General features: G+C 46.7%; 1 protein-coding gene across 1 annotated transcript in view; it reads right to left on the bottom strand.

Annotated features, from left to right (window-relative positions):
* Window positions 1–18915: 18915 nt before the first annotated feature.
* Window positions 18916–26310, bottom strand: part of LOC106580298 (presenilin-1) — a 32550-nt gene continuing 25155 nt past the window's right edge. The window contains exons 8-10 of the mRNA XM_082958454.1: window positions 24825–24929; window positions 24120–24299; window positions 18916–19931 (exon numbers count right to left, since the gene is read on the bottom strand). Coding sequence (XP_082814580.1) covers window positions 19732–19931; window positions 24120–24299; window positions 24825–24929 — 485 coding nt within the window. The 3' untranslated portion in view covers window positions 18916–19731. The remainder of the gene's footprint in view (window positions 19932–24119; window positions 24300–24824; window positions 24930–26310) is intronic.

The following is a 26310-nucleotide window of genomic DNA, read 5'->3' as shown; positions in this document are numbered from 1 at the left end:
TTTTTTTTCCCAGAACTCTTGGGGCTCTTTTAGGTGCTTTTTAGCAAACTGTAATCTCGCCTTTCTGTTCTTCAGGCTTATCAGTGGTTTGCATCTTGTAGTGTACCCTCTGTAGTCCTGCTGGTGTCGTCTTCTACGTATGGTAGACTTTGACACATCTACACCTGCATCCAGGAGAGTGTTTTTTGATCTGTTGGGATGTTGTCTGGGAGGTTTTCTTCACCATAGAGAGAATTCTCCGGTCATCCACTACAGTTGTTAATGATGAACCAAACTGTTGACTTGTGCATGTCCAGTGTTTTTGCAATGTTCCTGATTGATTGATTTTCATTTCTGAGCCTTATGACGGCCAGCATCATTTGCATCGACACTGCCCGTCTTCCTCGTGTTGTCACACCCCAACAACAACCTCCAAAAAGGCAATAGCAAAGTCTAGAATCAATACTATTCATCAACAGCTCTCCTGCATTCACTAACGAATACACCTGCCTAATGACACACATCTGTGAAGCCAATTCAACAAATACTTGTAGTACCTTAAAATGGAAGGGGGGGGGGGGGGGGGGACCATGTACAAAAGGTGCTGTGATTTCTAAACGGTTCATCCGATATGTATGAAAATACCCTCATATAATTAAAGCTGACAGTCTGCACTTCAACCCTCATTGTCATTGTATCCTTTCAAACTCAAAGTGCTAGAGTACAGAACCAAAATAACAACAAAAAAATGGTCACTGTCCAATGAATTATGTTGCTCACTGTATCTTAGATGCTTATCGCTGACAGTCCAACGCAGTAATCAGCCAGGCCTGTTCCCACATGTGCTGGCTTCACCAACAGCCATAGGCCTACTCACAATGTGATTTTGAAACAATCCACAGCAACAACAAGAAATATGTTATAAAGAAGCTAATGATACTCTGTGTCTAAGTCATGTTCTCTGGTGAAATATTTTGTCAGGAGTAATTATGTAATTTTGGCAAAACATAAATTTACTTTAGGGGAAGCCAGCATCTGTAATGCAATGCAATTTGTCTGGGTAGCCATTTGACTAGATGTTCAGGAGTCTTATGGCTTGGGGGGTAGAAGCTGTTTAGAAGCCTCTTGGACCTAGACTTGGCGCTCCGGTACCGCTTTCCGTGCGGTAGCAGAGAGAACGGTCTATGACTAGAGTGGCTGGAGTCTTTGACAATTTTTATTTATTCAAAAATACTAAACAAAAATACTATATGACATCTTTAACTTGTAATCAAGCTAATATTTGAAACGGTATCTGTATTCTTTGCAGGTAACGAGTGACTGATGATTTTCGTAAAAAGGTTTTCAAATGAATGAGACTTTCATGCTTCATGTCTCAGTTGAATTTATTTTGAATTGATTTGAATTAAAATTCTACTTCCTTTCATTCTAATTCAAAATTCAAATTCTGTTCCTGTGGGGGTGTGTCTAATTCAAATTCAGATTTCAATTCATGGTTTAATTTGAATTAAATTCCAAACAGACCCCAACCCTGCCGTATGGGGTGTCATCAGCCTAAATCACAAATGGCTTCAAGACAGAAGTCGTAATATGAAACACTTGGTTGTGTTTTCTACATCTAAAATAATTTAATTGAAGGAAATTAATGATATAAATACATTTATTTATTTTTTTTAAAACAGAAAAGGAACGAAATATAAAACAAATAAAAACCTTATCAATGAGAATTTTAGAGATGTGGCATTATATTATTGTCCCCCCCCCCCCCCCATGGCAGTTGATCTCTACCAATATAAATCTTGCTAAACTTTCACATGAGAACTACAGAGATGATCAGTTAGTAAACAGAGTGGTTATTTTGGGTGAAACCGCCACACAGCTGCTACGAGCACTATGTTTACGAAACTACCACCATGTGTTTCCTGAACATCCCCTCCACCCTCTCTCTCCTCCCCCTCATCTTTAGTGGGGTGAGGCTCCACTTCTGTCTATGGGGGGGGGGGGGGGGGGGGGCGGGGGGGATATAGGTAACACAGTGATTGTAGCTTTATCTCCTTTTAGGCAGAAACACCCAAACAGCCAGTTATTATGGACATCCTAGTGGTTTATCTGGTCTGTAGATATATGGATCTGGCTGGAATCATGTAACCATCCACTTCCATCAACATTGGTTGCATCCCAAATGGCTCCCTATTCCCTATATTGTGCACTACTTTAGACCAGAGCCCTATTCCCTATATAGTGCACTACTTTAGACCAGACCAATAGTGGGAACAGGGTACCATTTAGGATACAACCCTCATCTTCTGTTTACTTTGTATGAGCCGTTATTCTGATTACATGACAGACAGAGGGGTTGGAGGGGCCTCCCTTAACCCATCAGGACAAGGGGGTGGGGGTTGGAGGGGCCTCCCAGAACCCATCAGGACAGAGGGTGGGGGTTGGAGGGGCCTCCCAGAACACATCATGACAGAGGGTGGGGGTTGGAGGGGCCTCCCAGAACACATCATGACAGAGGGTGGGGGTTGGAGGGGCCTCCCAGAACCCATCAGGACAGAGGGTGGGGGTTGGAGGGGCCTCCCAGAACCCATCAGGACAGAGGGTGGGGGTTGGAGGGGCCTCCCAGAACACATCATGACAGAGGGTGGGGGTTGGAGGGGCCTCCCAGAACCCATCATGACAGGCAGAGGGGTTGGAGGGGCCTCCCAGAACCCATCATGACAGAGAGAGGGGTTGGAGGGGCCTCCCAGAACCCATCATGACAGGCAGAGGGGTTGGAGGGGCCTCCCAGAACCCATCATGACAGGCAGAGGGGTTGGAGGGGCCTCCCAGAACCCATCATGACAGAGAGAGGGGTTGGAGGGGCCTCCCTTAACCCATCATGACAGACAGAGGGGTTGGAGGGGCCTCCCTTAACCCATCATGACAGAGGGTGGGGGTTGGAGGGGCCTCCCAGAACACATCAGGACAGAGGGTGGGGGTTGGAGGGGCATCCCAGAACACATCATGACAGGCAGAGGGGTTGGAGGGGCCTCCCAGAACACATCAGGACAGAGAGAGGGGTTGGAGGGGCCTCCCAGAACACATCATGACAGGCAGAGGGGTACGGAGGGGCCTACCAGAACACATCAGGACAGAGAGAGGGGTTGGAGGGGCCTCCCAGAACCATCCTGACAGGCAGAGGGGTTGGAGGGCCTCCCAGAACCCATCATGACAGGCAGAGGGGTTGGAGGGGCCTCCCAGAACCCATCATGACAGAGAGAGCGGTTGGAGGGGCCTCCCTTAACCCATCATGACAGACAGAGGGGTTGGAGGGGCCTCCCTTAACCCATCATGACAGAGGGTGGGGGTTGGAGGGGCCTCCCAGAACACATCAGGACAGAGGGTGGGGGTTGGAGGGGCCTCCCAGAACACATCATGACAGGCAGAGGGGTTGGAGGGGCCTCCCAGAACACATCAGGACAGAGAGAGGGGTTGGAGGGGCCTCCCAGAACACATCATGACAGGCAGAGGGGTACGGAGGGGCCTACCAGAACACATCAGGACAGAGAGAGGGGTTGGAGGGGCCTCCCAGAACCATCATGACAGGCAGAGGGGTTGGAGGGCCTCCCAGATGATGGGGAGGTATATTTTCTCAAAATACTTATTCACTTTAAACAAATTTTACATAATTACAGTAGTCTGAAAATATTCTAAGATCTTTGTGTGGGTTGTCTATAATAATTCATAATCATTAAAAAAAAAATACATTTCCCAGAATGCATCAAACACTCCAGAATTGGAATGGTGCCTCCCATCTGATGTCTACCGCAGGCAGCTCCACGGCCGGGCCTGGCCCAATGCCCATCAGTGATGTGATTTTCTGTGTGTCGGGGCGTTTCCTGATCTCCTCACAGTGCAGGCTGTGTTTACAGTTGGACGATGATGTGGTCCACCCCTTCCAGGTGTCGCTCCTCACTCCCTCTAGTCATCTCTATGGTCTTCATTCCCTCTAGTCCATCTCTATGGTCCTCACTCCCTCTAGTCCATCTCTATGGTAGAGGTCCTCACTCCCTCTAGTCCATCTCTATGGTCCTCACTCCCTCTAGTCCATCTCTATGCTACAGGTCTTCACGTGTCCACTCTTTAGGGTTTGGCCAAAGTCAGGCAACAAACATATGATCATCCAATCCAGTATCAGATGCTGTTTTTATTCAAATCAACACTATGATGCTGACCAACCAGCTGTCGTGACTTTACTTTCATTAACCTGATGACTGTTAATTATCTAATCCAACTATGTTTAATCGTTACCCGATTAAATTCATCATGTAACAATTAACTCATTAGGATTTGGGGCACCACGAGAGCGGTTCTTTAAAGAGTGACCATCTCCCAAATTAAACTCTAAAGGTCTTAACATCTTAACAGTCAACGTATTAATCATAACCTCGTATCATATCATTCTGAACAGTCGTAACCTCCTTGCATCTGCAAAAACCCCAGCCTTACTTATGATTCAGTACTGCACAAATTGGTTTAATTATTTATTTACTAGCTAACTAAATGGTAACACAGGATAAACATAGACACATTAGAAACAGATGGTGGGGGGTGAAAGAGAGAAAGGTACAGAGACATAAGACTTGGGTACATTTAGAAACTAATCTCACAGTAATCAGATACTTTGCACACGAACCGCCGCCCGTTTGGAGTAAGAAATAATTTATGTATTTACGTGTAAATGTCTTGATTCATCTTGTAGTCCTGAACAGAACTACAGAGTTGATTTCCCTTCCATTCGCTCCTGAAGATGCCTCTTTGAAGACATGCTAGCCAGCCGTGTCAATGGTTTTCATTGGGTGATGAGAGTAGCGTACTACATTGATTTGCGAAGAGTAGTAGAATGATCCCACTTAAGTTCAACTTTCTAGTTACTTTACTTAGGACAGCTAATCAGCAGTCCCAGTGATTGTCTGGGAGGTGACTTCATCGTCTCTACCTCGTGTTGAGATTTCAGAGTTCAAACCACTTTGGACGTGAGCTGCAGCTACACTCCCCTCTGGTCTAAATGTTGATTTCTTTACCAATCCTTTTATACATGCTGGTCCAAAGGGGCGGTTCCGTCAGGTTGACATGCTCTCTGACCTCACTCTGGGGCGTGGCTACTTATTGTGCAAAGTTTTATAGGAGACAAATTATCACTTATGGCTCCTAAAATCACATCCCTATCTTAACAAAATTACTTTCATAATTGTTCATATTTCATACACAATGTAAAGGATGGAGAATTCATACATGTAGTGTACATGCTTCAAGTTACAGTTTTTCCTCTATAACATTTTTAATGGCATCACAAAATAACAAACAATATGACATTAGTTTTCTACACCTCAAACCCTGCCCTGTTCCCTTTCTACACCTCAAACCCCGAAAACAGCCTTTTCTTCCTAAATAATAACCCTAACCCTACATACTAACCCTAACCCTACATACTAACCCTAACCCTACATACTTATGGCCATACCAGCCTGAATACGACTGATCTCATCGCGGGGGCCGGTCGTGTATAGCTGTTGTTCTGCCCCCTGAACAAGGCAGTTAACCCACTGTTCCCCAGTAGGCCGTCATTGTAAATAAGAATTTGTTCTTAACCGACTTGCCTCGTTAAATAAAGGTTAAAAAAAACAAATAAAAATACTAACCCTACATAATGTACATCCAACCCATTACCCACGTTCACCCAAACATTTAATAATCCACCCTAACCACCACCCACTCTTCCACGTCCCCTTCCACCCACCCCTCCACGTCCCCTTCCACCCACCCCTCCACGTCCCCTTCCACCCACCCCTCCACGTCCCCTTCCACCCAGTCCCTTTTCCTCCTCCTCCCCCTCCTCCCCAGACCCTGAGCCCATTCCACTGTGCACAGATGTCAGTAAAACATCTAGTTTTGGTTTCTATTTGATTGAGTTGTCAAGTAACATGAATTCAAAGTGAAATAAACAAAAATGTTACAAGTAACAGAGTTGGCTGAAAAAAAAAATTTTGAAAAAAAAAGGCCAAAATCCCAGAATTTCCTTTATGATGGATTACATTTTGCAAATCAAATCCAATCCAATATTTTTGTTGAAATGACGTTGGAAACTTTGATTCAACCAGTTTGTGTCCTGTGGGTTCTTCCTCTCCCAGATCCTCAGAGCCCATGTTACAGACTCTCACTGGATTCCTCTCACAGCTGCTTGCTGAGTTTGCGTGCCTGCCTCTCCTTGGCGTCGAAGGCGAACTTGGTGTCCTGTAGTTGTTCTATGATTTCCTTGGCTTCCTTCATATCCGCACCCAGCTGGTTGTATTTCTCCAGAAGCTCCTGGTTCTCTTTGTGCAGGTCCACCACCAGCTGGCTAAGCTCCTCGCTCTGCTTCCCACAGTGGAGCTTCAGAGCCTCCATCTCCGTCAGGGTCAACTCCATACGTTTCACCAGACCCTCCAGCTTGTCCTTCGACGACATCTTGTTCTTTAGTCAGGTTGAGCTTCTTTTTTTTTTTATGGTCGAGCTTTACTCGTCGACTACACTCGTCTTTAGCTAGGTCGACTTGAGCTTCTTGTTTTGCTTCTTGTACTCAAGTGTGTAGATTGAGATCTAGTACAAGTGGTTTGGATTGTCTGACGGATAAGATGTCTCCCAGATGGTGTGTTATGTCACTCGTCTCGTTTCCCCTTTTCTGGTCAGAGGAACGTCTGTGTTGCTTAGTTACCTGTTAGTTGTCCTGTTCCGTGTGACTATTTAAAAACCTAATACCCTAGTCCCTGCATGTCTCACATGGGCCGCTCCCTCTTCATCCCTCCGTCTTTTAATCCCGTTAGTGGAGAGCTATCCTGGGCCACGGCCCGCGTAGGGTTACACGTAGACAGACATGACAGTGACAGCCACGCCACCAGGCCTATACCCACAGACCACTTTCAATCTACTGAGGATTTGAGTGTCACACTCCCCATCACATTCCCCTCTCTTCTGTCTACAGAGGATGAGAAAGAAGGACGGCTTGATTCTTCTCCTTCTAGTGTCCTCCTAAGGCAGATCATACCCTTAACTAAAGGGTTGAGGCGGAGTGCCATCAGTTAAAATGAATCCATGACAGCCAAGTGTAAATCAAAATGTTATAGAAACCGTCCCGTTTTGATCCAGTACAGAGAAAAACCTACACTAGAAAACACTTTCGGAAAAATATTTAGGTTTCGAGTCCCCATATATTGCCATCTGTAGAATTAATCTAGGAGGTGTCATTAGTTTCAGGGCAATTACCAAATCCGCATGCCCAGATTCACAGGCCCAGATCCACAGGTCCAGACCCACAGGCCCAGATCCACAGGCCCAGATCCACAGGCCCAGGGCCAGTTAGTCATGGGATCATCTTGGTCCTATTGGTTAAAGCACAGTCTGAAGCTAAACACTGGCTAAACTGTCACGGCATGTAGAACTGTGCCACTGTCCTGCCCTGTCCTTGCTCACTATAGGCCAAGCCAAGCCGTTCCCATGGTTACAGCTAAGGCCTCCACAGCTCTAGGCACGGTGCCAGTCAGGCTGGCAGCCAATTGGCAGGGGGGAATCCACACAGAATGCCAGCGTACCAAATAGTCCATGGAATTCCCACCATGTTCCCACCGTTCAGAGAGGTCTGTTGCATCAAACCAGGGTAGGAATGTGTGGCTGGTGGGTCAGGGGTGGCTGGTGAGGCAGGGGTGGCTGGTGAGGCAGGGTGGCAGGGGTGGCTGGTGAGGCAGGGTTGGCTGGTGAGGCAGGGGTGGCTGGTGGGTCGGGGTGGCTGGTGGGTCAGGGGTGGCTGGTGGGTCAGGGGTGGCTGGTGAGGCTGGTAAAGCAGGGGTGGCTAGTGAGGCTGGTAAAGCAGGGGTGGCTGGTAAAGCAGGGGTGGCTGGTAAAGCAGGGGTGGCTGGTAAAGCAGGGGTGGCTGGTGAGGAGGGTGGGTCGGGGAGGCTGGTGGGTCAGGGGTGGCTGGTGAGGCAGGGGTGGCTGGTGAGGCAGGGCTGGCTGGTGAGGCAGGGGTGGCTGGTGAGGCAGGGGTGGCTGGTGAGGCAGGGGTGGCTGGTGAGGCAGGGGTGCTGTGAGGCTGGTAAAGCAGGGGTGGCTGGTGAGGCAGGGGTAAGGCTGGTGAGGCTGGCTAATGAGGCAGGGCTGGCTGGTGAGGCTGGTAAAGCAGGGGTGGCTGGTGAGGCTGGCAAAGCAGGGGTGGCTGGTGAGGCTGGCAAAGCAGGGGTGGCTAATGAGGCAGGGGTGGCTGGTGAGGCTGGGGTGGCTGGTGAGGCTGGTAAAGCAGGGCTGGATGGTGAGGCTGGTAAAGCAGGGCTGGCTGGTGAGGCTGGTAAAGCAGGGCTGGCTGGTGAGGCTGGTAAAGCAGGGGTGGCTGGTGAGGCTGGTAAAGCAGGGGTGGCTGGTGAGGCTGGTAAAGCAGGGGTGGCTGGTGAGGCTGGTAAAGCAGGGGTGGCTGGTGAGGCTGGTAAAGCAGGGGTGGCTGGTGAGGCTGGTAAAGCAGGGGTGGCTGGTGAGGCTGGTAAAGCAGGGGTGGATGGTGAGGCTGGTAAAGCAGGGGTGGCTGGTGAGGCTGGTAAAGCAGGGGTGGCTGGTAAGCAGGGGAGGCTGGTAAAGCAGGGGTGGCTGGTAAAGCAGGGGTGGCTGGTGAGACTGGTAAAGCAGGGGTGGCTGGTGAGGCTGGTAAAGCAGGGGTGGCTGGTGGGTCAGGGGTGGCTGGTGAGGCAGGGGTGGCTGGTGAGGCAGGGGTGGCTGGTAAGGCAGGGGTGGCTGGTGAGGCTGGTAAAGCAGGGGTGGCTGGTGAGGCTGGTAAAGCAGGGGTGGCTGGTGAGGCTGGTAAAGCAGGGGTGGCTGGTGAGGCTGGTAAAGCAGGGGTGGCTAATGAGGCTGGTAAAGCAGGGCTGGCTGGTGAGGCTGGTAAAGCAGGGGTGGCTGGTAAAGCAGGGGTGGCTGGTAAAGCAGGGGTGGCTGGTGAGGCTGGCAAAGCAGGGGTGGCTGGTGAGGCTGGCAAAGCAGGGGTGGCTGGTGAGCCTGGTAAGGCAGGGGTGGCTGGTGAGGCTGGTAAAGCAGGGGTGGCTGGTGAGGCTGGTAAAGCAGGGCTGGCTGGTGAGGCTGGTAAAGCAGGGGAGGCTGGTGAGGCTGGTAAAGCAGGGGTGGCTGGTGAGGCTGGTAAAGCAGGGGTGGCTGGTGAGGCTGGTAAAGCAGGGGTGGCTGGTGAGGCTGGTAAAGCAGGGCTGGCTGGTGAGGCAGGGGTGGCTGGTGAGGCTGGTAAAGCAGGGGTACTGGCTGAGGCTGGTAAGGCAGGGGTGGCTGGTGAGGCTGGTAAAGCAGGGGTGGCTGGTGAGGCTGGTAAAGCAGGGGTGGCTGGTGAGGCTGGCAAAGCAGGGGTGGCTGGTGAGGCTGGCAAAGCAGGGGTGGCTGGTGAGGCAGGGGTGGCTGGTGAGGCTGGGGTGGCTGGTGAGGCTGGTAAAGCAGGGCTGGATGGTGAGGCTGGTAAAGCAGGGGTGGCTGGTGAGGCTGGTAAAGCAGGGGTGGCTGGTGAGGCTGGTAAAGCAGGGGTGGCTGGTGAGGCTGGTAAAGCAGGGGAGGCTGGTGAGGCTGGTAAAGCAGGGGAGGCTGGTGAGGCTGGTAAAGCAGGGGTGGCTGGTGAGGCTGGTAAAGCAGGGGTGGCTAATGAGGCTGGTGAGGCAGGGGTGGCTGGTGAGGCTGGTAAAGCAGGGGTACTGGTGAGGCTGGTGAGGCAGGGGTGGCTGGTGAGGCTGGTAAAGCAGGGGTGGCTGGTGAGGCTGGTAAAGCAGGGGTGGCTGGTGAGGCTGGTAAAGCAGGGGTGGCTGGTGAGGCTGGTAAAGCAGGGGTGGCTGGTGAGGCTGGTAAAGCAGGGGTGGCTGGTGAAGCAGGGGTGGCTGGTGAAGCAGGGGTGGCTGGTGAAGCAGGGGTGGCTGGTAAGCTCTAGCAGAGCAGATATTTGACGAACTGACTCGTTGGAAAGGTGGCATCCTATGACGGTGCCACGTTGAAAGTCCCTGAGCTCTTCAGTATGGGCCATTCTACTGCAAATGTTTGTCTATGGAGATTGCACGGCTGTGTGCTCGATTTAATACACCTGTCAGCAACAGGTGTGACTGAAATAGCCAAATGCACTAATTTGAAGGGTTGTCCATATACTTTTGTATACAGTATATAGTGTAGATGCTATATATATATATATATATATAACATCTATTGGTTGCCAGAAATTTGTATAATCATTTAATTGTAAAGTTTTTTTGAGTCAAGCATTGTTTTGCGTATCAGTTCATAAACCATGTGCCATGGACGGAATCAGTACATCGAAAATCTCTTTCCAACCTGTATGGCACCGCTGTCAACATTACTCCTCAAGTAAAGCTGGGAGATATATATATTTATTTTATTGCCAATTTTTGTCTTTAACAAAGGACAAACAAGTTTCCTACCTTTTCCCCTTCCACTTGCCTCCTCCATGTTCGCGGTTAATACTATCAGTTGGTTGTAATTTTGGATAGAACAGATATTCCCATACATGTTTGTTAACTGCACGTGATGCTGCAGAAATGTTTTGGTACCTTTTCCCCAGATTTGTGCCTCGACACAATCCTGTTTCGGCGCTCTAAGGACAATTCCTTCAACTTAATGGTTTGGTTTTTGCTCTGACATGTAAAGTATTAACCTGTTTGGGATAGGGGGAAGTATTTTCACGGCCGGATAAAAAAAAAAACGTACCCGATTTAATCTGGTTATTACTCCTGCCCAGAAACTAGAATATGCATACAATTAGTATATTTGGATAGAAAACACCCTAAAGTTTCTAAAACTGTTTGAATGGTGTCTGTGAGTATAACAGAACTCATATGGCAGGCAAAAACCTGAGAAGATTCTATATGGGAAGTGCCCTGTCTGACCATTTCTTGGCCTTCTGTAGCCTCTTTATCGAAAATACAGGATCTCTGCTGTAACGTGACATTTTCTAAGGCTTTCATTGGCTCTCAGAAGGCGCCAGAACGTTGAATGATAACTCTGCAGTCTCTGGGCGAAAAACAGTAGGGGTTTTGGTGAGTGGTACTTCTGAGAACAATGGCACTGGTGCGCGCGTGCACGTGACGACTCCATTTTCTTCTTTCAGTGTTTGAACGGATACAACGTCTCCCGGTTGGAATGTTATCGCTATTCTACGAGAAAAATCGCATAAAAATTGATTTTAAACAGCGTTTGACATGCTTCGAAGTACGGTAATGGAATATATAAAATTTTTTGTCACGAAACGCGCCGGCGCGTCACCCTTCGCATAGTGATTTGAACGCACGAACAAAACGGAGCCATTTGGATATAACTATGGATTATTTGGAACCAAAACAACATTGGGTGTTGAAGTAGAAATCCTGGTAGTGCATTCTGATGAAGAACAGCAAAGGTAATCCAATTTTTCTTATAGTAAATCTGAGTTTGGTGAGTGCCAAACTTGGTGGGTGTCAAAATAGCTAGCCATGATGGCCGGGCTATCTACTCAGAATATTGCAAAATGTGCTTTCACCGAAAAGCTATTTTAAAATCGGACACCGCGATTGCATAAAGGAGTTCTGTATCTATAATTCTTAAAATAATTATGTTTTTTGTCAACGTTTATCGTGAGTAATTTAGTAAATTCACCGGAAGTGTTCGGTGGGAATGCTAGTTCTGAACAAAACATGCTAATGTAAAAAGCTGGTTTTTGATATAAATATGAACTTGATTGAACAAAGCATGCATGTATTGTATAACATAATGTCCTAGGAGTGTCATCTGATGAAGATCATCAAAGGTTAGTGCTGCAGTTAGCTGTGGTTTTTGTGACATTATATGCTAGCTTGAAAAATGGGTGTGTGATTATTTCTGGCTGGGTACTCTCCTGACATAATCTAATGTTTTGCTTTCGTTGTAAAGCCTTTTTGAAATCGGACAATGTGGTTAGATAAAGGAGAGTCTTGTCTTTAAAATGGTGTAAAATAGTCATATGTATGAAAAATTGAAGTTTTTGCATTTTTTAGGTATTTGTAATTCGCGCCACTCTATACCATTGGATACTGGTGAGGCGTTCCGCTAGCGGAACATCTGTCCCTAACAGGTTTTAAGACCCCTTGACTTGTTCTACATTTTGTCCACATAAAAAAAAATCCTCAATCTACATACAAGACCCCATAATGACAAAGTTGAAAACAAGTTTAAAAAACTAAAACAGAAATACCTTATTTACATAAGTATTCAGACCCTTTGCTTTGAGACTCTAAATTGAGCTCAGGTGCATCCTGTTTCCATTGATCATCCTTGAGATGTTTCTACAACTTGATTGGAGTCCACCTGTGGTAAATTCAATTGATTGGACATGATTTGGAAAGGCCCACACCTGTCTATAGAAGGTCCCACAGTTGACAGTTCATGTCAGAGCAAAAACCAAGCCATGAGGTTGAAGGAATTGTCCGTAGAGCTCCGAGACAGGATTGTGTCGAGGCACAAATCTGGGGAAGAGACCAAAATATTTCTGCAGCACTGAAGGTCCCCAGGAACAGAGTGCCCTCCATTCTTAAATGGAAGAAGTTTGGAACCACCAAGACTCTTCCAAGAGCTGGCCGTCCGGCCAAACTGAGCAATCAGGGGGAGAAGAGCTTTGGTCAGGGAGGTGACCAAGAACCCGATGGTCACTCTGGCAGAGCTCCAGAGTTCTTCTGTGGAGATGGAAGAACTTTCCAGTAGGACAACCATCTCTGCAGCACTCCACCAATCAGGCCTTTATGGTAGAGTGGCCAGACGGAAGCCACTTCTCAGTAAAAGCACAACGGCCTGCTTTGAGTTTGCCAAAAGGCACCTCAAACCATGAGAAACAAAATTCTCTGGTCAGATGAAACATAGATTTGACTCGTTGGCCTGAATGCCAAGCGTCACATCTGTAAGAAACCTGGCACCATCGCTATGGTGAAGCATGGTGGTGGCAGCATCATGTTGTGAGGATGTTTTTCAGTGGCAGAGACTGGTAGACTAGTCAGGATCGAGGGAAAGATGAACAGAGCAAAGCACAGAGTGAATCTTGATGAAAACTTGCTCCAGAGCGCTCAGGACCTCAGACTGGGGGTGAAGGTTCACCTTCCAACAGCACAACAACCCTAAGCACACAGCCAAGACAACGCAGGAGTGGCTTCAGGACAAGTCTCTGAATATCCTTGAGTGACCCAGCCAGAGCCCGGACTTGAACCCAATCGAACATTTCTGGAGAGACCTGAAAATAGCTGTGCAGCGACGCTCCCCATCCAACCTGACAGAGCTTGAGAGGATCGGTAAAGAAATGGTAGAAACTCCCCAAATACAGGTGTGCCAAGCTTGTAGTGTCATACCAAAGAAGACTCAAGGCTGTAATCGCTGCCAACGGTGCTAAAACAAAGTACTGAGTAAAGGGTCTGAATACTTAGGTAAATAATATATATATTTTTTTTTTAATTGATAAAAACCTGCTTTTGCTTTGCCATTCTGGGGTATTGTACGTAGATTTGATGATGGAAAGAAAACGATTTAAATCAATTTTAGAATAAGGCTGTAATGTAACAAAATGTGGAAAAGGTCAAGGGGTCTCAATACTTTCCGAATGCACTGAATTGTGACAGTGGACAACATCGTTTTACTTTGACATTTTAATACTTTGCGAATTAGCCATTATTTACTATTTTATACCGAGGGTTACTATACATAACTTTAACTCACTGTTTAAGAGATTCTCCAAAATGCAAATAGTCCAGGCATTTATTTCTAAATTCTAGTCGTACTTTATCAAAGGCCTTTTCAAAGTGAGCTATGAATACCAGGCCTGGTTTCCCTGATGTTTCATATATATATATATATATATATATATTTTTTTTTTTATTAGTGTGGATCATCATTATTTGGACCATACAGATTTGAGCCAAATCTGTTTATTATTCAATAGCATTTTTAAAATAATCCACCTTCATTTCAGAGGATTTCACTTTTCATTCACATTAGTTGACAACTCAAAATGAAAACTAGATGTTTTTTTTTGCCCCGTGGCACAGCTTTTACACTTCAGGACCTGCTGCCATGTAACCAGAACAAGCCTTGACTGGAGCACCAAGCAATTAACATCATATACTACAGATACGTTAAAACATATTCCACATGATTTCATGTTAATGTTGAATCTTCCAGCTGACTTGTTGACAGGCTGCGGTTTCTGTTCTAACAGCAAGACAACGCTAAACTTAACACACACAAAACAAGGACAACAATGCTGTAACTAAGGGAACGCTGTAACCAAGGGGAACGCTGTAACCAAGGGGAACGCTGTAACCAAGGGGAACGCTGTAACCAAGGGGAACGCTGTAACCAAGGGGAACGCTGTAATCAAGGGGCACGCTGTAACCAAGGGGCACGCTGTAACTAAGGGGCACGCTGTAACTAAGGGGAACTCTGTAACTAAGGGGAACTCTGTAACTAAGGGGAACTCTGTAACTAAGGGGAACTCTGTAACTAAGGGGAACTCTGTAACTAAGGGGAACTCTGTAACTAAGGGGAACTCTGTAACTAAGGGGAACTCTGTAACTAAGGGGAACTCTGTAACTAAGGGGAACTCTGTAACTAAGGGGAACGCTGTAACTAAGGGGAACGCTGTAACTAAGGGGAACGCTGTAACTCAGGGGAACGCTGTAACTAAGGGGAACGCTGTAACCAAGGGGAACGCTGTAACTCAGGGGAATGGGTTCACCACTTGTATTTATGAATGTGTTGAATAATTTTCAATAAATTACTGATATACCACCTGTATTTTATTCTTGATTCATTTATTTTAAAACGGAACATTTGAAATGAACAACCTTGCATAATGCACATGGCCAGTTGCCCAAAATAATCTTTACAAAAGTAAGAAAAATATCAGCACAATGACCTCAGGGAGGGATAGAGAGAGGGATAGAGAGAGGGATAGAGAGAGGGATAGAGAGAGGGATAGAGAGAGAGACCTCATGTCATTGCTCCATCTGCAGGTTACTCTGCAGCAAAGAGTTTTAAAATCGGAGAGCAACACTAGGTTCCCGTCTCCTAGACACAGATTAAGCAAAGCCCTGGACTAAAATAATGATTTTAAAAATGGGTGTTTTTAGTTCTAGGACTAAGCCTATTGTGTGTCCACGAAAGAAAAGAAAAAAAAAACCCTAAAGAACTAGTTTGGTCTAACAGATGCTCGTTTTGAAAGCAGAACAGGACAAGTAATTTGACCAGGCCTTTTCCATCTTTTAAAATGGTCACAGATTTGTTTTGTGCTATCATAATCAACTCTTCGTCAAATGTATTGTCACGACGTTATGTCAAAACGTTTAGTTTGTTTCCATGAGGAGAAACCGACTGTTCAAGGACAGAACCAGGCGACAACAGGATGATTCTAGCGTGGACCAATCAACATAACCTGGTCCCAGATATGCTTTGTGCCATCGTGTCAACTTCCTGTCACTCGTCGTCACGGTCGGAGCGAATTCAATTTCCAAACCCAATCGAATCAGAGAGTAAAACAAAATTCCAATTCCACATTTTCCTAATTGAAAAGCATTAGAGATATAATTGGAATTTCAGGGTATACTTCCTGAACGGACTGGAATAGAAACGGAGTTTGGGGGGGGGTCAATTCCGTCATGACAAACACTGGAATCAGGTTAGACTCAACAGCACGTCTAGACTTGGACATGGCTCTGACAGAGAACAAAACCAAGGTGTTTTTTATGATGCGGTGTGGTGGGGGACACAACTCAAAGCTCTTATATATTATAAATGCTATTAGGCGTTGTTTCAAACCATCCTGTTCAGGAAAAACAAGCATCGTGGGCCAGCAACACTGTGTAAAACTCACAGGCCTTCGTTTTCACGGTCTGAATATCTGAATTGAGTTGGGGGGGGGGGAAAAAAACGAAAGAAAAAAACCATGGAAATGAATCCTGGAATGCAGGATGAATAGCACCCTTTCCCCCTATATAGTGCACTACTTTTGACTAGAGCCCTATTGACTCTAGTGCACTATCCAGGGAATAGGGTGCCATTTGGAACACAGCCCCTGGAGCAGTGATGGATGGATGGACAAAGCAAAAGCTTTGACTATTGACGAGTTCAATTCCAGAAGCACAATCAAAGGAGAATTATTCAACAAAAAAAAAACATTTTTTACCAGTATCATCAGTTACATCATCATGTCACGTGACAGTCCGTTCGTTAGTGAGTGATCAGTCGGGTTTTATTAGAAGCCCCTCTGAAGTCCGGAGGTACAACCAGTCTGCTGCTGCTTCTCCTCCTCCTCCTCCTCCTCCTTTTTTGGGTTGTGTATGACTCTCAACTACAGAATCATAAACTCATTCTAGCTCTGTGGTAGTACCCCACTGCAGTACTACCTTCAACTCAGCGTAACCACTACCTTTAGACGGCATATCAAACGAGGAAAGTATGAACAAATCAAAAAGACATCATGGTTAGGAACCTCCTCCACCACTAAGCCCAGAAACAAAAAAGGCAGATCCAAAAACTACCATCAACTTCAGTCAGGGGGACTGGACCGGAGCGGAGATGCCCCTGGTCCCTCGTTAGAAGTTGAACTCTGGCACAGCAAAACAGGATGAAAAAGAGGAGGAGGGAACCTAACTGATTTGGTAAAAAAAACAAAAAAAAACATGTTTTTCGTTGCAAAAACGTTTCGCTATGTTGTGCACTAATGAATAGACCTCTGGTGTTGATGATGGCAGCTCCCGTGGGGTGGCGGAGAGCAGGGGAACATCCTGCTAAATGTAGAACTGGTGCAGAGCCAGCTGGTCCATAAAGGGTCTGACCAGGTTGTCTGTAGCGAAGTAGAACACCAAGCCAAAGAAGATGGAGATGGGAAGGGCAGGGAGGGCCTTCTTAAAGATGGCCAGGAGAAGAAGAGTTAAACACAGGCCCTGTGGAGGGAGAGAGGGAGAGAGGGAGGGAGGGATAGAGAGAGAGAGAGGGGGAGGGATAGAGAGAGGAGGGATAGAGAGAGAGGGATAGAGAGAGAGAGAGAGAGAGAGAGATAGAGAGAGAGGGATAGAGAGAGGGATAGAGAGAGAGGGATAGAGAGAGAGGGATAGAGAGAGAGGGATAGAGAGGGATAGAGAGAGAGGGATAGAGAGAGAGGGATAGAGAGGGAGAGGGATAGAGAGAGAGAGAGAGAGGGATAGAGAGATAGAGAGAGGGATAGAGAGAGAGGGATAGAGAGAGAGGGATAGAGAGAGAGGGATAGAGAGAGAGGGATAGAGAGAGAGGGATAGAGAGGGATAGAGAGAGAGGGATAGAGAGAGAGGGATAGAGAGGGGGAGAGGGATAGAGAGAGAGGGATAGAGAGAGAGGGAGAGAGGGATAGAGAGATAGAGAGAGAGGGATAGAGAGAGAGGGATAGAGAGAGAGGGATAGAGAGAGGGAGAGGGATAGAGAGAGAGGGATAGAGAGAGAGGGAGAGAGGGATAGAGAGATAGAGAGAGAGAGGGATAGAGAGAGAGGGATAGAGAGAGAGGGATAGAGAGAGAGGGATAGAGAGAGAGGGAGAGAGAGGGATAGAGAGAGAGGGATGAGAGAGAGGGATAGAGAGAGAGGGATAGAGAGAGGATAGAGAGAGAGGGATAGAGAGAGAGGGATAGAGAGGGAGAGGGATAGAGAGGGATAGAGAGAGAGAGAGAGAGAGAGAGGGATAGAGAGAGAGAGAGAGGGATAGAGAGAGAGGGATAGAGAGAGAGGGAGAGAGGGATAGAGAGATAGAGAGAGAGGGATAGAGAGAGAGGGATAGAGAGAGAGGGATAGAGAGAGAGAGAGAGAGGGATAGAGAGAGAGGGATAGAGAGAGAGGGATAGAGAGAGAGGGATAGAGAGAGAGGGATAGAGAGAGAGGGATAGAGAGAGAGGGATAGAGAGAGAGAGAGATAGAGAGGGATAGAGAGAGAGGGATAGAGAGAGAGGGATAGAGAGAGAGAGGATAGAGAGAGAGAGAGAGAGAGAGAGGGAGAGAGGGATAGAGAGATAGGAGAGAGGGATAGAGAGATAGAGAGAGAGGAGAGAGGGAGGGAGGGAGGGAGGGATAGAGAGAGAGGGAGAGAGAGGATAGAGAGATAGAGAGAGAGAGAGAGAGAGAGAGGGATAGAGAGAGAGGGATAGAGAGAGAGGGATAGAGAGAGAGGGATAGAGAGAGAGGGATAGAGAGGGATAGAGAGAGAGGGATAGAGAGAGAGGGAGAGGGATAGAGAGAGAGGGATAGAGAGAGAGGGAGAGAGGGATAGAGAGATAGAGAGAGAGAGAGAGAGGGATAGAGAGATAGAGAGAGAGGGAGAGAGAGAGAGGGATAGAGAGAGAGGGATAGAGAGAGAGAGGGATAGAGAGAGAGGGATAGAGAGAGAGGGATAGAGAGAGAGGGATAGAGAGAGAGGGATAGAGAGAGAGGGATAGAGAGAGAGGGATAGAGAGAGAGGGATAGAGAGGGGGAGAGGGATAGAGAGAGAGGGATAGAGAGAGAGGGAGAGAGGTAGAGAGAGAGGGATAGAGAGAGAGGGAGAGAGGGATAGAGAGAGGGATAGAGAGAGAGGGATAGAGAGGGAGAGGGATAGAGAGAGAGGGATAGAGAGGGGGAGAGGGATAGAGAGAGAGGGATAGAGAGGGGGAGAGGGATAAAGAGAGAGGGATAGAGAGGGGGAGAGGGATAAAGAGAGAGGGATAGAGAGGGGGAGAGGGATAAAGAGAGAGGGATAGAGAGGGGGAGAGGGATAAAGAGAGAGGGATAGAGAGGGGGAGAGGGATAGAGAGAGAGATGTAAATAAAACCCATATTTATGTTTGTTATTTTCCTTCTTGTACTTTCACTATTGGCACATCTGTAGAAGATGAAGTCTCCTAGACCCAGTTTCACTCCCCCTGGGAATCAGAACCACGTTATACCACACTGATCCTAACCCTGTAACCAACTCTATCCCCACCAGCATGCTGTAGAAGATGAAGTCTCCTAGACCCAGTTTCACTCCCCCTGGGAATCAGAACCACGTTATACCACACTGATCCTAACCCTGTAACCAACTCTATCCCCACCAGCATGCTGTAGAAGATGAAGTCTCCTAGACCCAGTTTCACTCCCCCTGGGAATCAGAACCACGTTATACCACACTGATCCTAACCCTGTAACCAACTCTATCCCCACCAGCATGCTGTAGAAGATGAAGTCTCCTAGACCCAGTTTCACTCCCCCTGGGAATCAGAACCACGTTATACCACACTGATCCTAACCCTGTAACCAACTCTATCCCCACCAGCATGCTGTAGAAGATGAAGTCTCCTAGACCCAGTTTCACTCCCCCTGGGAATCAGAACCACGTTATACCACACTGATCCTAACCCTGTAACCAACTCTATCCCCACCAGCATGCTGTAGAAGATGAAGTCTCCTAGACCCAGTTTCACTCCCCCTGGGAATCAGAACCACGTTTATACCACACTGATCCTAACCCTGTAACCAACTCTATCCCCACCAGCATGCTGTAGAAGATGAAGTCTCCTAGACCCAGTTTCACTCCCCCTGGGAATCAGAACCACGTTATACCACACTGATCCTAACCCTGTAACCAACTCTATCCCCACCAGCATGCTGTAGAAGATGAAGTCTCCTAGACCCAGTTTCACTCCCCCTGGGAATCAGAACCACGTTATACCACACTGATCCTAACCCTGTAACCAACTCTATCCCCACCAGCATGCTGTAGAAGATGAAGTCTCCTAGACCCAGTTTCACTCCCCCTGGGAATCAGAACCACGTTATACCACACTGATCCTAACCCTGTAACCAACTCTATCCCCACCAGCATGCTGTAGAAGATGAAGTCTCCTAGACCCAGTTTCACTCCCCCTGGGAATCAGAACCACGTTATACCACACTGATCCTAACCCTGTAACCCAGTAACCCAGTAACCCCGTAACCTGGTAACCCTGTAACCTGGTAACCCTGTAACCCCGTAACCCAGTAACCCTGTGACCCTGTAACCCAGTAACCCTGTGACCCCATAACCCAGTAACCCTGTGACCCCGTAACCCAGTAACCCTGTGACCCTGTAACCCAGTAACCCTGTAACCTGGTAACCCTGTGACCCCGTAACCCCAACCCCCCCCCGGTAACCCCAACCCCCCCCCCGGTAACCCTAACACCCCCCCCCCCCCGGTAACCCCACACCCTGTTATCCTAATTCAACCCGGTAACCAATTAGACTCCATATGCCAGTCTTCATTGGACCCAGAAACACAGGACAAACACATCCTGAAAACCTGGATGACAGATTTTTTGTTCAATCATGTCCGTCACGTTTGACAGGATGCCACAATATCCTAAAACTCTAAAACACTAAAACTGTAAAACACAGAGCCTTCAGAAAGTATTCACACGCCTTGACTTTTTACACATTTTGTTGTTGTTCCCGCCTGAATTAAAAAAAATTGGATTCAATTGAGATCGTTTTTGTCACTGATTTACACACAATAACCTCATAATGTCAAAAGTGGAATTATGTTTTTAGAAATGTGTACAAATTAATTAAAAATGAAAAGCTGAAATGTCTTGAATCAATCATTTTTCAACCCTTTTGTTATGACAAGCCTAAATACGTTCAGGAGTAACATTTTGCAAGTCACATAAATTGCATGGAGTCACTCTGTGTGCAATAATAGTGCTTAACATGATTGTTGAATGACTACCTCATCTCTGTACTCCACACATACAATTATCCGTAAGGTCCCTCAGTCGAACAGTGAATTTCAAACACAGATTCAACCACAAAGACCAGGGAGGTTTTCCAACGCCTCAAAGAAGGCCACATGCATCCTGTTTCCAACAAGGCCCCAAAGTAATACTGCAAATAATGTGGCAAAGCAATTCACTTTTTGTCCTGAATACAAAGTGTTATGTTTTGGGGCAAATCCAAATGCAACACATTACTGAGTACCACTCTCCATATTTTCAAGCATAGTAGTGGCTGCATCATGTTATGGGTATGCTTGTAATCCTTTAAGGACTTTTTCAGGATAAAAATAAAAACTGAGCTAAGCACAGGCAAACTCCCAGAGGAAAACCTGGTTCAGTCTGCTTTCCAGCAGACACTGGGAGATGAATTCACCTTTCAGCAGGACAATAACCTAAAACACAAGGCCACATCTACACTGGAGTTGCTCATCAAGAAGACAGTAAAATGTTCCTGAGTGGCCTAGTTACAGTTTTGTCTTAAATTGTCTTGAAAATCTATGCCAAGACCTGAAAATGGTTGTCTTAGCAATGATCAACAACCAACTTGACAAAGCTTGAAGAATTGTAAAAATAATAAAATGGGCAAATGTTGCACAATCCAGGTGTGGAAAGCTCTTAAGAGATTTACCCAGAAAGACTCACTGCTGTAATCACTACCTAAGGTGATTCTAACATGTATTGCCTAAGAGGCTTGAATACTTACGTAATCAAGATTAGTGTTTTATATTTCGTACATTTCTTTACAAATGTTAGAATTTTTCTTCCACTTTGATATGAGTATTTTGTGAAGATCGTTGAAAACAAAAAAAATGACAATAGAAAAATATAGAAAGTCCAGGGGGTGTGAATACTTTCTGAAGGAACTGCATGTGAGAATGCTGTTCATTGACTACAGCTCGGCGTTCAACACCACAGTGGCCTCCCAGCTCATCACGAACCAAAGGACCTTGAACACCTCCCTCTGCAAAAATGGATCCTGGATTTTTACGGGCTGCCCCCAGATGGTGAGGGGAGGCAACATCATCACGCTGATCCTCAACACGTGCTCAGTCCCCTCCTGTACTCCCTGTTCACCCACGACCGAGTGGCACAACTCCAACACCACCATTAAGTTTGCTGACGACACGACGGTGGTTGGCTTGACCACAGACGAAGAAACAGCCTATAGAGAGGATGTCAGTGATATGGCAGTGTGGTGCCAGGACAACAACAACCTCTCCTTCAACATCATCAGCAAGACAAAGTTGCGGTTCGTGTACTACAGGAAATGGAGGTGCGGACAGCCCCCCGATCCACATCGACGGGGCTGTAGTGAAGCGGGTCGAGAGCTTCAAGTTCCTCGGTGTCCACATCACTAATGAATTAACATGGTCCAAAGAAAGCATGACAACCCCTCTTCCCTCTCAGGAGGCTGAAAAGGTTTGGCATGGAACCTCAGATCCTCAAAACGTTCTACAGCTGCACCATCGAGAGCATCTTGACTGGCTGCATCACCGCCTGGTATGGCAACGTCTTGGCATCCAACTGCGAGGCGCTCCAGAGGGTAGTGCGTATTGCCTAGTACATCACTGGGGTTGAGCTCTCTGCCATCAAAGGACCTCTATACCTGGCGGCGTCAGAGGAAGGCCCTAAAAAGACTACAGACACCAAAGTCATTGTACCGGTGCACCAAGTCTAGAACCAGCAGGACCCTATAAACACCTTCTACCACCAAGCCATAAGACTGCTAAAGAGTTAACCAATAGCTACCTGAACTATCTGCATTTGCTCTTCTTGAACTCTTTCGACTCATCACATACGCGGCTGCTATTGTTTATTATCTATCCTGTTGCCTAGTTACTGTATATATCTACCTCCTAACCCTGCACATTGGCTCAGTACTGGTACCCAGTGTATAGAGCCATGTTATCATTGACTCAGTACTGGTACCCAGTGTATAGAGCCATGTTATCATTGACTCAGTACTGGTACTCAGTGTATATAGCCATGTTATCATTGACTCAGTACTGGTACCCAGTGTATAGAGCCATGTTATCATTGACTCAGTACTGGTACCCAGTGTATAGAGCCATGTTATCATCGACTCAGTACTGGTACCCAGTGTATAGAGCCATGTTGTCATTGACTCAGTACTGGTACCCAGTGTATAGAGCCATGTTATCATCGACTCAGTACTGGTACCCAGTGTATAGAGCCATGTTGTCATTGACTCAGTACTGGTACTCAGTGTATAGAGCCATGTTATCATTGACTCAGTACTGGTACCCAGTGTATAGAGCCATGTTATCATTGACTCAGTACTGGTACCCAGTGTATAGAGCCATGTTATCATTGACTCAGTACTGGTACCCAGTGTATAGAGCCATGTTATCATTGACTCAGTACTGGTACCCAGTGTATAGAGCCATGTTATCATTGACTCAGTACTGGTACCCAGTGTATAGAGCCATGTTATCATTGACTCAGTACTGGTACCCACTGTATATTATAGCCATGTTATCATTGAATCATTGGTGTATTTATAATTACGTGTTATAGAAGAAGAAAAAAATTCTCTGCAATGTTGGGAAGGGCGTAAGTAAGCATTTTGTTGTTATGCCAGGGTGTACCCTACACAGCTATTAAAATCCTAACTTCACTGAGCCTCACATTTAAAAAGCCTTTGACTCTACGATCTAGCACACACTACAATATTCTGATATGGTGTAATTAGCTAGAACAGACTGTAACTCAAAGCTGCCTCCTAAAATGTTCACTCACGCTTGCCATAGAGTTGACATTTTTCACCAACATGTTGAATTGAATAACATGTAGGTTGAGTTATTAAAGGGCTGGTGAACTTCAGAGCTGGAAGGATTTGACGCTTTGGTTAAAAAAGGCAAGTAGAAACACATACTAGTTGTGATCGTGACTCCCGCTGGAGAGTCCGCGCGTTCTGGGCGACGTGAAACCAACGGTATCGTGACGCTGGCTTCTTCTCTGGCGAGCTCTCGTTGGCTATCGCTGATCACCGTTCTCAAAAAAAAAACTTGTCGTTGCACAACTCACACTACAACAGCGTCGCAGATTTTGTATTCAATAAATGTGAATAAAAATAAATAAATAAATAAATAAATAAATAAAATCAGGACATCGGACTGCTCAAAGATGGGATCGGTTGTCCTCAGGTTGCGTCTCTGGATCGCTCACATTAAACCAGCGTTGGTAACGGCCGAGCCGCCCTGATTAGGAAACGGCACGGGGATTGTTTTATGAAACGTGACAAATACAAATTGTATTTATGGTTACTGTTCCAGTACTCACTCTCCTCATCATCATCGTCCATTACGGGCGGTCTGGCAGAGGGGAGTTGTTGGATCTCCCGTCGCGTCTCGTCCGTGGATTGAAGGGGTCCCAGCTGATGCTCCTGATGCCCCATCCAGTTAGGGGTGAACCCTCCGTCATCCTCTGGGGGGCTGAGAGGGGCCGGGCCTAAAGCCAGGGCTGGGGGGGGGGGGGGGGGGAGAAGTCAAATATTATACACGAGGAGGCGATGAGCCCAGGGCTAGATAGGACTGCTGCAGGGGAGGGAGAGAAGAATTCAGATATTTAACACCTGAAACCCCACCTCTTTAAGGAATACCTGGGATAGGATTAAGTAATCCTTCTAACCCCCCCCCCCAAAAAAAACAGATATAGATGTACTATTGTAAAGTGGTTGTTCCACTGGATATCATAAGGTGAATGCACCAATTTGTAAGACGCTCTGGATAAGAGTGTCTGCTAAATGACGTAAATGTAAATGTAAAAAAAAAAAAAACGCTGGAGATGCCATAAAAAGGAGGCATGTTTTGGGGTTCAATGGTGGCCAGAGATGGAGGGGCTGCTGATGGGAGGGTAGAAAATAATTATGATATTACAAAAACACTTCAGAAAAGAATCATATTACGGGGTGCAAGTGAGGCCAGGGGTAGGTGGCTGACGGAGAGGGTGGAGAGACATTTAAAACACCAGACACCACAGACTCACATTGACTCTCAACCTGAGCGACGGGGGCCTCTGTTGAGTTCTTCCTGGTCATCGGTCTGTGTCCGAGGCCAGTGTCTGCCATGTTGACCAGCCACACCATGGTCGCTGGGAATGGAGGGACAAGAAATGGTACAGTAGACATTACATTACTCGGTAGCTACGGGCATTCATGTTTAAAGACAAACAACAACAAGACATCCACAATATCTTAACTGTATACCAGATTCACCTCCTGTCTGAAAGCAAGTGCTAAAGCTAGTGAAAACACATAGCATAGATAATACGAACAGGCAACACATCAGTTTCCATCGACGACGAGTCATAATACCGTATCCATCGACGACGAGTCATAATACCGTATCCATCAACGACGAGTCATAATACCGTATCCGTCGACGACGAGTCATAATACCGTATCCGTCGACGACGAGTCATAATACCGTATCCATCGACGACGAGTCATAATACCGTATCCATCGACGACGAGTCATAATACCGTATCCATCGACGACGAGTCATAATACCGTATCCGTCGACGACGTGTCATAATACCGTATCCATCGACGACGAGTCATAATACCGTATCCATCGACGACGAGTCATAATACCGTATCCATCGACGACGTGTCATAATACCGTATCCATCGACGACGTGTCATAATACCGTATCCATCGACGACGTGTCATAATACCGTATCCATCGACGACGAGTCATAATACCGTATCCATCGACGACGAGTCATAATACCGTATCCATCGACGACGAGTCATAATACCGTATCCATCGACGACGTGTCATAATACCGTATCCATCGACGACGTGTCATAATACCGTATCCATCGACGACGAGTCATAATACCGTATCCATCGACGACGTGTCATAATACCGTATCCGTCGACGACGAGTCATAATACCGTATCCATCGACGACGTGTCATAATACCGTATCCATCGACGACGTGTCATAATACCGTATCCATCAACGACGAGTCATAATACCGTATCCATCGACGACGTGTCATAATACCGTATCCGTCGACGACGTGTCATAATACCGTATCCATCGACGACGTGTCATAATACCGTATCCGTCGACGACGTGTCATAATACCGTATCCATCAACGACGTGTCATAATACCGTATCCATCGACGACGTGTCATAATACCGTATCCGTCGACGACGTGTCATAATACCGTATCCATCGACGACGTGTCATAATACCGTATCCATCGACGACGTGTCATAATACCGTATCCATCGACGACGTGTCATAATACCGTATCCGTCGACGACGTGTCATAATACCGTATCCATCAACATGTCATAATACCGTATCCATCGACGACGAGTCATAATACCGTATCCATCGACGACGTGTCATAATACCGTATCCATCGACGACGTGTCATAATACCGTATCCATCGACGACGTGTCATAATACCGTATCCATCGACGACGAGTCATAATACCGTATCCATCGAC

This window comes from Salmo salar, chromosome 01 (genome assembly GCF_965601325.2).
Source record: "Salmo salar chromosome 01, fSalSal1, whole genome shotgun sequence".
Classification (NCBI taxonomy): domain Eukaryota; kingdom Metazoa; phylum Chordata; class Actinopteri; order Salmoniformes; family Salmonidae; genus Salmo; species Salmo salar.
This window is presented reverse-complemented; position numbering and strand designations above follow the sequence as displayed.